The sequence below is a fragment of the Panulirus ornatus genome, chromosome 7 (genome assembly GCF_036320965.1).
Source record: "Panulirus ornatus isolate Po-2019 chromosome 7, ASM3632096v1, whole genome shotgun sequence".
NCBI lineage: Eukaryota > Metazoa > Arthropoda > Malacostraca > Decapoda > Palinuridae > Panulirus > Panulirus ornatus.
In genome coordinates, this window is record NC_092230.1 from 35,799,597 (window position 1) to 35,812,869 (window position 13,273).

General features: G+C 40.3%; 1 protein-coding gene across 1 annotated transcript in view; it reads left to right on the forward strand.

Annotated features, from left to right (window-relative positions):
• GMF (Glia maturation factor) overlaps positions 1–13,273 on the forward strand; it is a 34,309-nt gene that overhangs the window by 18,032 nt on the left and 3,004 nt on the right. The window contains exon 3 of the mRNA XM_071663488.1: positions 5,953–6,138. Coding sequence (XP_071519589.1) covers positions 5,953–6,138 — 186 coding nt within the window. The remainder of the gene's footprint in view (positions 1–5,952; positions 6,139–13,273) is intronic.

The following is a 13,273-nucleotide window of genomic DNA, read 5'->3' on the forward strand; positions in this document are numbered from 1 at the left end:
GAGGACAATATGTGGAGTGAGGTGGTTTGATCGAGTAAGTAATGAAAGGGTAAGAGCGATGTTTGTTAATAAAAAGAGTATGGTTAAGAGAGCATAGGAGGGTGTGTTGAAATGGTTTGGACACATGGAGAGAATGAGTGAGGAAAGATTGACAAGGAGGATATATGTGTCAGAGGTGGAGGGAACAAGGAGAAGTGGGAGAACAAATTGGAGGTGGAAGGATGGAGTAAAAAAGATTTTGTGTGATCGGGGCCTGAACATAATGGAGGGTGAAAGGTGTGCAAAGAATAGAGTGAAGTAGAACGATGTGGTATACCAGGGTCGATGTGCTGTCAATGGATTGAACCAGGGCATGTGAAGCGTTTGGGGTAAACCATGGAAAGGTCTGTGGGGCCTGGATGTGGAAAGGGAGCTTGTGGTTTCAGTGCATTACACATGACAGCTAGAGACTGAGTGTAAACAAATGTGGCTTTTTTTTTTCTGTCTTTCCTGGCACTACCTCGCTGGGGGATGCTACTTTATGTGCAATGGGGTGGTGACAGGAATGGATGAAGGCAGCAAGTATGAATATGTACATGTGCATATATGTATTTGTCTGCGTATGTATAGGTTGAAATGTATATGTATGCATAGGTGCACGTATGGGTGTTCATGTATATATATGTGTGTATGTGGTTGGTTGAGCCATTCTTCATCTGTTTCCTTGCTCTACTTCACTGACGTGAGAAACAGCGATTAAGTATAGCAAATGAATAAATAATTATAAAAAAGTATATATGTATATGTACGTGTATGGGCGTTTATGTATATACATGTGTATGTGGGCGGGTTGGGCCATTCCTCATCTGTTTCCTTGCACTACCTCGCTAACACGGGAGACGGCAATTAAGTATAATAAATATAATAAAAATATATATATACAGCTACTACTTGACTTATGATGGTTCGATTTACGATTTTTCAACTGTACAGTGGTGCAAAAGTGATTCGCATTGAGGAGAAACTGTATTTTGAATTTTTGATCTTTTCCCGGGCTAGCAATATACACTGCTATACTTTTTCATGATGCTGTACAGCAGCAGCGAGCTGTAGCTTCCAGTCAGCCATGCAGTCATGAGTATAAACAACTGTTAGTGTACAGTGTACTGTGTTGCCACCGTTTTTTGGATTTTATGTTTTCTACATATCATTATGATTACAAAACATCCATCTGCATATCCTAAGAAGAGAAAGGCAATTTCCCTCGATATGATATTAAAGATAATTGCCTAGCATGAATTTATACCTGAGGCAGAAAGAAAGTTCACAGCAAAGCAACTGGTGGAGGCGTTTGCTACTATCAGCAGAGGTGTATGGTTGTTAGAAGAAATGGACATCAAATACGTGAGATTCGCAAGAATTGACATTCAGATACAGGATGCTCTTTCTTGTTATAGAGAAATATGTAACTGAAAGAAGAAACAAACTGTACAATCAACACTTGTTATCTTCCTGAAGAAATCTAAATGATCAACAAGTGTCAATGCCCCAGTGCCTTCTACCAGCTATTTTTAAGCCTCATCAAAAGAGAGAGAAATTGATGACTCTGTCGATGTAGCATCCTCATCATCTAGTAGTTAATTTTAGTGTTATATGCTTCAAACATTCTTCAGGCTCAGTGTGCTTTCAGCTGTGTATGTTAATGGTGAGTACCCATACAACCATTTTTTTTTTTTTTCTTCAGTACAGTATTCAATAAATTACATGAGATAATCAACACTTTAATATGAAGTAGGCTTTGCGTTAGATGATTTTGTCTAACTGTAGGCTAATGTAAGTGTTCCGAGACCATTTAAGATAGGTTAAGCTAAGCTATGATGTTCGGTAAGTTAGATTTACAATATGATATGTTTTTAATGTATTTTCAACTTACAATGGGTTTATTGGAACATAACCCCATTGTAAGTTGAGGAGCATCTGTACAGGGATATCCAGTTGAAAGCTGTCACTGCAGAGCTCTTGGCTTGATTTCAATTTCATAATGTAAAGAATAGCAAATTGAAATTAACTGGTCGTATTTACTATTTTTGTTTAAGCTTGCTCAGCCAGTGATGAGTGGTATATTTACAGCACTCTAGGCCAGTCATTGCTTACCTTTTTTTGCTTCTTCACTCTAAACATATTCAATATTGAAAAGAGCGTTTGTGAATTATCTGTATATACAATGTTTGGAAAAAGTTATGGAAGCAATAGTGCTAGAAATACACCAAAGGTGATGAGAAACAGTATCACTTTGGAGGTGAAAATGGAAGTACTTACAGGTAAGAAATAAAGATGCGAGGAACTTATCTCCTTGTCACACATGTTTCAGTGACCCCATTGAATGCTGATTTACTGAAAGTTCTTTCTCCAGGAATGCATATTGACATCTTTAACTACTACTGACTACACAACAAAATCCCTAACATCTAGAAACTTACCATCATAATACCAGTCCTAAAAACCACCAAACTACCCAGTTCCCCTTCCTCCTACTGCCTTGTATCACTTGTATCCTCAGCAGTCATAGTTTGTGAAAAAATTATCTACAACAGAATCAAACTAAACATCCCACTCTCACTCACACAGCATTCCTGCAGACCGAAACACTCCACACTCCTCTGAATTCACACAACATATCATAGATGGATTCAACCAAGCACAGTCCCCCTTCCAGACATTAATAATGGCAACATCAACAAACCATATGAAGCTGTCACCAACACATCCATACACAAAAAAGTACTTGACATCATCCTCCACAACATTGACAAAAAGTAGTTGGCCAATTTAATTGCCAGCTGCCATGCCAGTGACTCACAATGGTTTCACCTTCAGAACATTTACTCCACAATGGAGTTCCCAAGGAGCAGTTCTTTCTAAAATTCTCATCAGTCTCTTCCTACATGACCTCCTATCACCTCAGGCAAACCTCAACATGAAGGTCCTTTCACATGCAGATAACCTCACAACCACATCACAACACCTTAACAACATCAAATGTGCAGCAATACTTTACCCAGTTGGCACAATGACTCACACTTAACAGAATGTCTGCCTCTCCACGGAAGTCTTCAGTCACTCTTTGACCTTAAACAGAGATAAATCCAGTGCATACTCTCCACTCTCCTTGAATGGACAGTCTCTCCCACCACACAAAACACAATTCTCAGCATCACATATGACACACATTATGTTCACTCATTCCAATAACATCAACCTAGAATTAACACACAAACTAAATGCCCTCAGAACACTAACATTCACCAAATTTGGACAACAAAAAGAATCTCTCAACATCCTATATAAACAATTCATCCACTTCACTTTAGTCTTGAAACTGGTCTTCGATCCTCTCAAAAGCAAGTATAACAAAGCTACAAACCACTCAGAATAGTGCTTTTAGAACAATCACTGTATGCCTAGCAACCACAAAGAATCAGTGCCACCACAATAAAACAAAGACCCTCCCAATATAGTTCCACCCCAACATGCTCGGCGTTCAGTTCCATGCAACACCACTAGACGCCTCCCACCCATACCACTCTATAATTAACCACCAACTCCCAAAACAGAAATAGAAATCATACTCCACCTTGCTTTTCAGTAACCTTTACTGACAGACAACCCACCTCCACCAAATATAACATTAATGAAACACATACACACTGAAATAATGCAACAAGCACTGAGCATTCTACCTCCAAAGTAAGTCTTGGACTCCATCTCACCAACCATACACCCATCTGAGACAACACTTTCCAAACACAAGTCAAACTCTCTTGCACGTGTTCTGGACATCACTTATTCTTGTAACATTACAAACAGCGTTTTAACATGTTCCAAGACCCTTCATGCCCATGATGCACCTACCTTAAAGGAGACACCAAGCACTTGCTCCTCAATTGTCCTGCACTCTGCACATAAATGCACACACAACAACACTACCCTTTATGACTAATGGTCCTCCCCAGTGGAGTTGGCCAACTTCCTTGAGTATTACTGGATTTTGCCTGCACAAGGTTACACTTCTAGTGAAAAGTCACCTTTGACCAAGTGAGACTGTATCTTTGGGAGTACAGTCTTGTCAGAACTCTTAACAGTCCAAAAGAGACCATCATTTTTCCGTTACTGTTAATAGTGTTTCCTTGAAGCTGTGGGAGTTCTTGAAAAAGAAGCCATGGGTACCACCAAGAACTTTACTTTGATAGGGATCTTGGGGCACTTCTCTACACAGAGATACATGCACAAAATCATTACACCTTACGCCATATGGTCCCACCCAGTGGATGGAGATGGCTTCCTTCCTAAGTGCTGCAGGAACTTCATAAAGATATAAGAAACTCCAGGGGCAGGAAGTAAGTATATATGTGTATACTTTTTCCTAATTGACTGCCATTTCCTGCATTAGTAAGGTAGCACTGGGAAGAGATGAATTAATGGTCCTCTTTGCTGACATCCATTCCCCAGCTGTCATGCATAGTGCATCCCCAAACAGGCCAAACAGACCTTTCTGTGGTTTTTCCCTGCTGCTTCATATTCCCTGGTTCAGTCCATTGACACCTCATCACCTGTTGTGTATCATATTGCTCATATTCACTCTATCCTGTGCATGCCTTTCACCCGTTGCATGTTCAGGTCCAGAGCAATCAAAACTTTTCCACTCCATCCCTCCATATCCATTTCAGTCTCCTCCTTCTCCCCTCCACTTTTGACATATATACTCTTATTTGTCAACCTCTCCTCTTTCATTCTCTCCATATGTCCATTTCATTCAGTATAGCCTGTTCAGCTCTCAATCATACTTTTTTTTATGACCACACCTTTCTTTCACCTGATCATTTCTTACTTACCAACTCTTCTCACAGTACTTATTGTCCTTAGGCATTTCAGTTCCGACAGATTCACCCTATGCCACACTTTCTTATCAAGAGCCCATGCCTCACATCTCTATACAGGACTACTTTACCATCAAACATTCCCATCTTTGCCCTCACTCTTCAGTGCACCCAAGACTTTAGCCTCCTCACTCACTCTATGGCTCACTTGTTTCCATTTGCTGCCATTTCCACTCTCAGGTATTTAAAATACCCCAATTCCTCCGAGTTCTCTCCAGTTAAATTCATACCCCAAACTAACATGTCTCTTTCCTCTGCTAAACCTAATAACCTTGCCTTTATTCACATTTACTCTCAGCTCTCTCCTTTCTCATGCTATCCCAAACTCAGACACCAGCATTTGCTGTTTTTTTGCTTAAATCTGCCCCATTTGCTATGTCATCAACAAACAATACACTACTCACCTTCCAGACCCCCTTCCTAAAGACCCTTGCATTCACCTCCCTCGCAACTCCATCCATAAACAAATTAAACCCTCATGGTGACATCACACATCCCTGCCACTGAGCCACCTTCACCTGGAACCTTTCATCCTCCTCTCTTCCTAATTGCATGCATGCCTCCTAGCAGTTTTCCTCCCTCAACATATTATCATAACTCCTGCCACAGAGCATCTCCATCAACCCTATGATAGTTTCTCCAGGTCCATAAACACATACAAGTTCTTCTGTTTCCCGTAATGTTTCCCATGCACTTTCTTGAAAGCAAACACCTGATCCATAATCCTCAACCATACCTGAAGCCACATTGTTCCTCTCTATAGTCTGATGCTCAATCCATGCCACAACCCTCTCAATCACTTATCAGGTACACTTAACAAATTTATCTCTGTAATTTTTGCATTCACTATTATCCTCTAACCTTCATACATTGGCACTATACAGACATTCTGCTCCTCAGGCACTTCACCATGGGCCATTCATTCATTGAAAATACAAACTAACCAAAAATATAATCACCCCTTTCTCAAAAAATTCAACTGCAGTTCCATTTACTTCAGAAATATATTTATTGATATATGTTGGTCATTTTACAGTGAAGGTAAACCAGCAATCATCAGAAATTGTTCTGGAGGAGGAACTTGATAACATTGAAGATGTGGATGATCTGCGAAACTCTATTCCAGACACTCAGCCTCGCTACGTTCTCATATCCTGGCATATTGAGCATTCAGATGGTAGAGTGTCATACCCCATGGCCTTCATCTTCTTTACACCAAGAGGTAAATATTTATGCATCAGTAACACTGACTAAAGAAATGCGAGATAGTTGTCTAGCAGTCCATGTTCCACTGGATAGGTAGATAGTATTTCATGATATAAAAATTTATCCCTCAGGAGAGGCAAAATATATACTACCCATTTATCTCCTGCAAGCCATAGAAAATGACTAAAAGGGTCAGGAACTGGGAACTGGAAACAGAGGAAGGAGCCAGATGAGGATTTTTTCCTTGAAGGCTCATTCATCTTTTCTGATGCTACCTTTGCCCACATGGGAAATAGTGAACATGAAAAATAAAAATTTTCAACTAGCCTGTGAATCATTTTATGTTGCTGTGAAATATTCATAGCCATACCACAGATTTAGGCGGAATGCATGCATAGTGCCATTGTACAAAGGCAAAGGGGATAAAGGTGAGTGTTCAAATTACAGAGATATAAGTTTGTTGAGTATTCCCGGAAATTATGTGGGAGGGTATTGATTGAGAGGGTGAAGGCATGTACAGAGCATCAGATTAGGGAAGAGCAGTGTGGTTTCAGAAGTGGTAGAGGATCTGTGGATCAGGTGTTTGCTTTGAAGAATGTATGTGAGAAATACTTGGAAAAACAAATGGATTTGTATGTAGCATCTATGAAACAAATGGATTTGTATGTAGCATTTATGGACCTGGAGGAGGCATATGATAGAGTTGATAAAGATACTCTGTGGAAGGTATTAAGAGTATATGGTGTGGGAGGCAAGTTGCTAGAAGCTGTGAAAAGTTTTTATCAAGGATGTAAGGCACATGTACAAGTAGGAAGAGAGGAGAGCGATTGATATTCAGTGAATGTCGCTTTGTGGCAGGGGTGCATGATGTCTCCATGGTTGTTTAATTTCTTTATGGATGGGGTTGTTAGGGAGGTGAATGCAAGAGTTTTGGAAAGAGGGGCAAGTATGCAGTCTGTTGTGGATGAGAGGACTTGGGGAGTCAGTTGTTGTTCACTGATGATACAGTGCTGGTGGCTAATTCGGGTGAGAAACTGTGGAAGCTGGTGACTGAGTTTGGTAAAGTGTGTGAAAGAAGTAAGTTGAGAGTAAATGTGAATAAGAGCAAGGTTATTAGGGACAGTAGGGTTAAGGGACAAGTCAATTGGGAGGTAAGTTTGAATGAAGAAAAACTGAAGGAAGTGAAGTGTTTTAGATATCTGGGAGTGGATTTGGCAGTGGATGGAACCATGGAAGCGGAAGTAAGTCACAGGGTGGGGAAGGGGGGAAAGTTCTGGGAGCGTCGAAGAATGTGTGGAAGGCAAGAACATTACCTCGGAAAGCAAAAATGGGTATGTCTGAAGGATTAGTGGTTCCAACAATGTTATATGGTTGCAAGGCGTGGGCTATAGAAAGGGTTGTGAGGAGGAGGGTGGATGTGTTGGAAATGAGATGTTTGAGAACACTATGTGGTGTGAGGTGGTTTGATGGAGTAAGTAATGAAAGGGTAAGAGAGATGTGTGATAATAAAAAGAGTGTGGTTGAGAGAGCAGAAGAGGGTGTATTGAAATGTTTTGGTCACATGGAGAGAATGAGTAAGAAAAGATTGACAAAGAGGATATATGTGTCAGATGTGGAGGGAACGAGAAGTGGGAGACCAAATTGGAGGTGGAAGGATGGAGTGAAAAAGATTTTGAGTGATCGGGATCTGAACATGCAGGAGGGTGAAAGGCGTGCAAGGAATAGAGTGAATTGGAAAGATGTGGTATACTGGGGTCGACGTGTTGTCAATGGATTGAACCAGGGCATGTGAAGCGTCTGGGGTAAACCAAGGAAAGTTCTGTGGGGCCTGGATGTGGAAAGGGAGCTGTGGTTTCAGTGCATTATACATGACAGCTAGAGACTGAGTGTGAACAAATGTGGCCTTTGTTGTCTTTTCCTAGCGCTACCTCCCTCGCATGCAGGGGAAAGGGCGCGTCATTTTATGTGTGGCAGGGTGGCAACAGGGATGAATAAAGGCAGCACGTATGAATTATGTACATGTGTATATGTATATATATATATATATATATATATATATATATATATATATATATATATATATATATTATCCCTGGGGATAGGGGAGAAAGAATACTTCCCACGTATTCCCTGCGTGTCGTAGAAGGCGACTAAAAGGGAAGGGAGCGGGGGGCTGGAAATCCTCCCCTCTCGTTTTTTTTTCTCTTTTTTTTTAATTTTCCAAAAGAAGGAACAGAGAAGAGGGCCAGGTGAGGATATTTCCTCAAAGGCCCAGTCCTCTGTTCTTAACGCTACCTCGCTGTCGCGGGAAATGGCGGATAGTATGAAAAAAAAAAAAAAAAAAAAAAAATATATATATATATATATATATATATATATATATATATATATATTTTTTGCTTTGTTGCTGTCTCCCGCGTTTGCAAGGTAGCGCAAGGAAACAGACGAAAGAAGTGGCCCAACCCACCCCCATACACATGTATATACATAAACGTCCACACACGCAAATATACATACCTACACAGCTTTCCATGGTTTACCCCAGATGCTTCACATGCCCTGATTCAATCCACTGACAGCACGTCAACCCCGGTATACCACATCGATCCAATTCACTCTATTCCTTGCCCGCCTTTCACCCTCCTGCACGTTCAGGCCCCGATCACACAAAATCTTTTTCACTCCATCTTTCCACCTCCAATTTGGTCTCCCACTTCTCCTCGTTCCCTCCACCTCCGACACATATATCCTCTTGGTCAATCTTTCCTCACTCATTCTCTCCATGTGCCCAAACCATTTCAAAACACCTTCTTCTGTTCTCTCAACCACGCTCTTTTTATTTCCACACATCTCTCTTACCCTTACGTTACTTACTCGATCAAACCACCTCACACCACTCATTGTCCTCAAACATCTCATTTCCAGCACATCCACCCTCCTGCGCACAACTCTATCCATAGCCCACACCTCGCAACCATACAACATTGTTGGAACCACTATTCCTTCAAACATACCCATTTTTGCTTTCCGAGATAATGTTCTCGACTTCCACACATTCTTCAAGGCTCCCAGGATTTTCACCCCCTCCCCCACCCTATGATCCACTTCCGCTTCCATGGTTCCATCCGCTGCCAGATCCACTTCCAGATATCTAAAACACTTTACTTCCTCCAGTTTTTCTCCATTCAAACTTACCTCCCAATTGACTTGACCCTCAACCCTACTGTACCTAATAACCTTGCTCTTATTCACATTTACTCTTATCTTTCTTCTTTCACACACTTTACCAAACTCAGTCACCAGCTTCAGCAGTTTCTCACATGAATCAGCCACCAGCGCTGTATCATCAGCGAACAACAACTGACTCACTTCCCAAGCTCTCTCATCCACAACAGACTTCATACTTGCCCCTCTTTCCAACGTATACATATATATATATATATGTATACGTTGAAATATATAGGTATGTATATGTGAATGTGTGGACGTGTATGTATATACATGTGTAAGTGGGTGGGTTGGGCCATTCTTTCGTCTGTTTACTTGCACTACCTTGCTAATGCGGGAGACAGCGACAAAGCATAATAATAAAAAAAAAAATCACAGATGTGGCTAGCTCTTCCCTGCTAGTAAATTTTAATCTTACCTTTTCATTTTTCTCATGCTTGGCTGAACCTTATATAAAGTATTAAAGAGAGCATATCCTCACCAGAGATTAAAACTACAGTGCAATATACCCCCCAAAATGAGGTGATCCATAAGGTTCCATTCCCCCTTTGGACCATCATTAAAATAAAAGGCTGGTAGATGCTTCTTCACAGTAACCACAGTGCAACCTGCTGTACATTACTGGAGGACATATTGATAGGACATTCAGGATAGACAACCAACTATCTACTCATTTTACATCTTTGGCCTCTGACCTAGAGAAAGCAGATGCAATTATTATTTTCTAAGCAGCATTAGTAGCAGTACTTGATACTTAACAATTCATAGTTCATAGTCTATACACACATGTGCTTCTGCACAGTTGCCCTTCAATCCAGGCAACAAATATAATCTTTGTGACAGAATTTGGAGATAAACATTCTTCAATGATGAGATTCACACCCATTCATCTGCTTTGTGAAAAACTGAGCAGGAAACACAACACCATCACACTTTCTGTGTTTACCATCTCAGTGGGTGTAACACTGTCAAATCTTTCTATGGAAAAGAGAAGTCTTTTATGTAATGATGCAGTTGGCTGATTACTTTCAGCCATTTGCATGATTTGGAACACTGTTAGAGATAAGATGATGAGCAGGGCTGCTTGTTTAACCTTTGTTGGAACACACTTAACAGACTGTGTTGAGAGAAAGTTTCACCAAGAAACGATATCCTACAAAGGACAGTTTACACCAGCATATGCTCTGCATATCTTACGAATTGATAATGCAAAGTCAAGCTTTTTTGTTGTCCAAGATATGCCAGATCCAACATTTTATGGCAACATTAGAGATGCACCAAAGGGTGATGAAACAGAAACCAGCTATGCCCAAACTCTTGAATGGCCTAGCTTGTGACTGTCAAGGAAATTCATGCAATAATACTGTACTCTTCTCACCAGCAACCAATCATGCACAGCAGGTTGTTATTATGAATCCCAACTTCCTGTGTAGAAAATGACTGAAGTTTGCTCTAATCATCTCACACTTGCAGCATTTGATGTTGTAGACAGTGGTTTAGGTGAAAAGTAGACACAGTAGATTCTGAAACTGTTAAGTGTTTAAACATTGATAACTTAAATATATCTGTGTTTGATGTAGCCCATAATCTCATTCTAAGTCATGTATGAAAGTTCTTGGTTCCTATGGTTAAAACTTTTAATTATTTTATTAGTGAAAAAGATTTTGAGTGATCGGGGCCTGAACATGCAGGAGGGTGAAAGGCGTGCAAGGAATAGAGTGAATTGGATTGATCTGGTATACCGGGGTCGAAGTGCTGTCAATGGATTGAATCAGGGCATGTGAAGCGTCTGGGGTAAACCATGGAAAGTTCTGTGGGGCCTGGATGTGGAAACGGAGCTGTGGTTTCGAGCATTATTGCATGACAGCTAGAGACAGAGTGTGAACGAATGGGGCCTTTGTTGTCTTTTCCTAGCGCTACCTCACACACATGAGGGGGGAGGGGGATGTTATTCCATGTGTGACGAGGTGGCGATGGGAATGAATAAAGGCAGACAGTGTGAATTGTGTGCATGTGTATATATGTAAGTGTCTGTGTGTGTATATATATGTGTACATTGAGATGTATGGGTATGTATATTTGCGTGTGTGGACGTGTATGTATATACATGTGTATGGGGGTGGGTTGGGCCATTTCTTTCGTCTGTTTCCTTGCGCTACTTTGCAAACGCGGGAGATAAACATTACTCATTATCAGTACTTTACCATTTCTGTGAAGTGAGCATTTTACATATTCTTGTATCATCCTAATTGTACTTTTATTGTTATCAGTGTATACTTGTCCTGGATTACTGCAATTTTTGGAGGAATGTATGATATAGACACCAGTATGCACTTCTTCCCTGCAGTTATTATTTCCATTATGTATTGTCTGAATGAGCCATTTTTCCACTGTTTCTTGAAATTTAAGGCTGTCTTTTGTTAAGAGGGGCAATCTTCCCCTCCTTTGTCTTCACTTTTCCTCCACACAATCATGTGCAGAGGGAAAATAATGAGATGTTCTCTCTAGTAACCTTTGTTTCCATGGCTCCAGCAATATCAGGTGCACTTTCCCTTGTATGATCCTGAAATTTCTTTAACATTCGAAAATGTTACTTTCAGAGTGACATTTATTTTCTAATGCTCCTGCCTTTTCTGTAGTGTTGGCAGGGCTGTTCTGTCCTCTTGCCTCATTCGACATCTTCATTTTCTTGTCTTCTGCCTATTCTTTGCTTTCCTCCCTCTCTCCCTTTATCACATTTGATGAATGCCCTACTGAATTCCACACTATTCTTTGCTTTTCTCCCTCTCTTCCTTTATTGCTTTTAATGAATACCCTACTGACTTCCACCTTATCCATAAGTTTCTTAGCTTTCCTAAAGTACCTCCCTGTTAGAGGACTCTAGTAGTCTTTTAATAAGTGTTTCTTCTTTCTTTTCCCTATCTTATCTGGTGTATGATGATCTTTCAATCCAAAAAATAGTGATTTACATGTATTAACCTCTTGCTTTATTAATCTTTCTAGCTTTGATGCCACCCATTTCTCAGCAGAATCCTTCAGTGTTGAATTGTCAACCTCTGTGTCTCTGAGTTTCTGAGCTAACAAGCACTGCCCCTGTATGCTGTGGATTTTTCTAAACATTTCATCAACTCTGTTATAGACTTTCTTGATTGCTCCATCTTTAACAGTGCATATCATTCTCTGTTTTACTTAATTTACTGTGTACCTTTGTATGACCCCAGGTTTATATTCCTCTACATCATTCTTCATGATCTGTGTCTGTTGATAAGGTGAGGAAATTGCTCCTTATGCACCTCCTTGCCCACTTTTGTCATCTGTTCCTGATGCTACCTTGCCTAATGCAGGGCATACAATTACAGTAGAAAGAAAAAGAAATAATAAGAGAGAGAGAGAGAGAGAGAGAGAGAGAGAGAGAGAGAGAGAGAGAGAGAGAGAGAGAGAGAGAGAGAGAGAGAGAAAAATGGATGGATTGATTTTCTTTCAAAATCTAGATATTCTGCTTCATAGTTCATGATAAGTACAGTGAGGAAACCTGAAAATGAGCCATTTTTCCCTGTGAACAATATTGCATTTTTCCCCTTTGAACTATACTTGTGTACAGTAAAACCTCTGTTATCCATAATTTCAGACAACAAAATGTTTAAACCAAAATGTGTTTTTCAATTTCAGTTGGCAACATTCCAATGTCCAAAAATATCAAAAAAATTAAAATAGATACATAAAAATATCTCAAATCGCACATGCACTGCACTGTAAAGGTTAGTGTACTCACCACCCGGCACTTTTAGGTGCTGGCGATTGCTTACTGTCCTCATGTGATTTCTGGCATGGTGTTGCATGCTGGTCTTGCACATTTGTGTATTTTGTGAACCCTTGATTACTATTGTGGACAATGGCCCCTTTCAAGTATCATCAGCATTTGC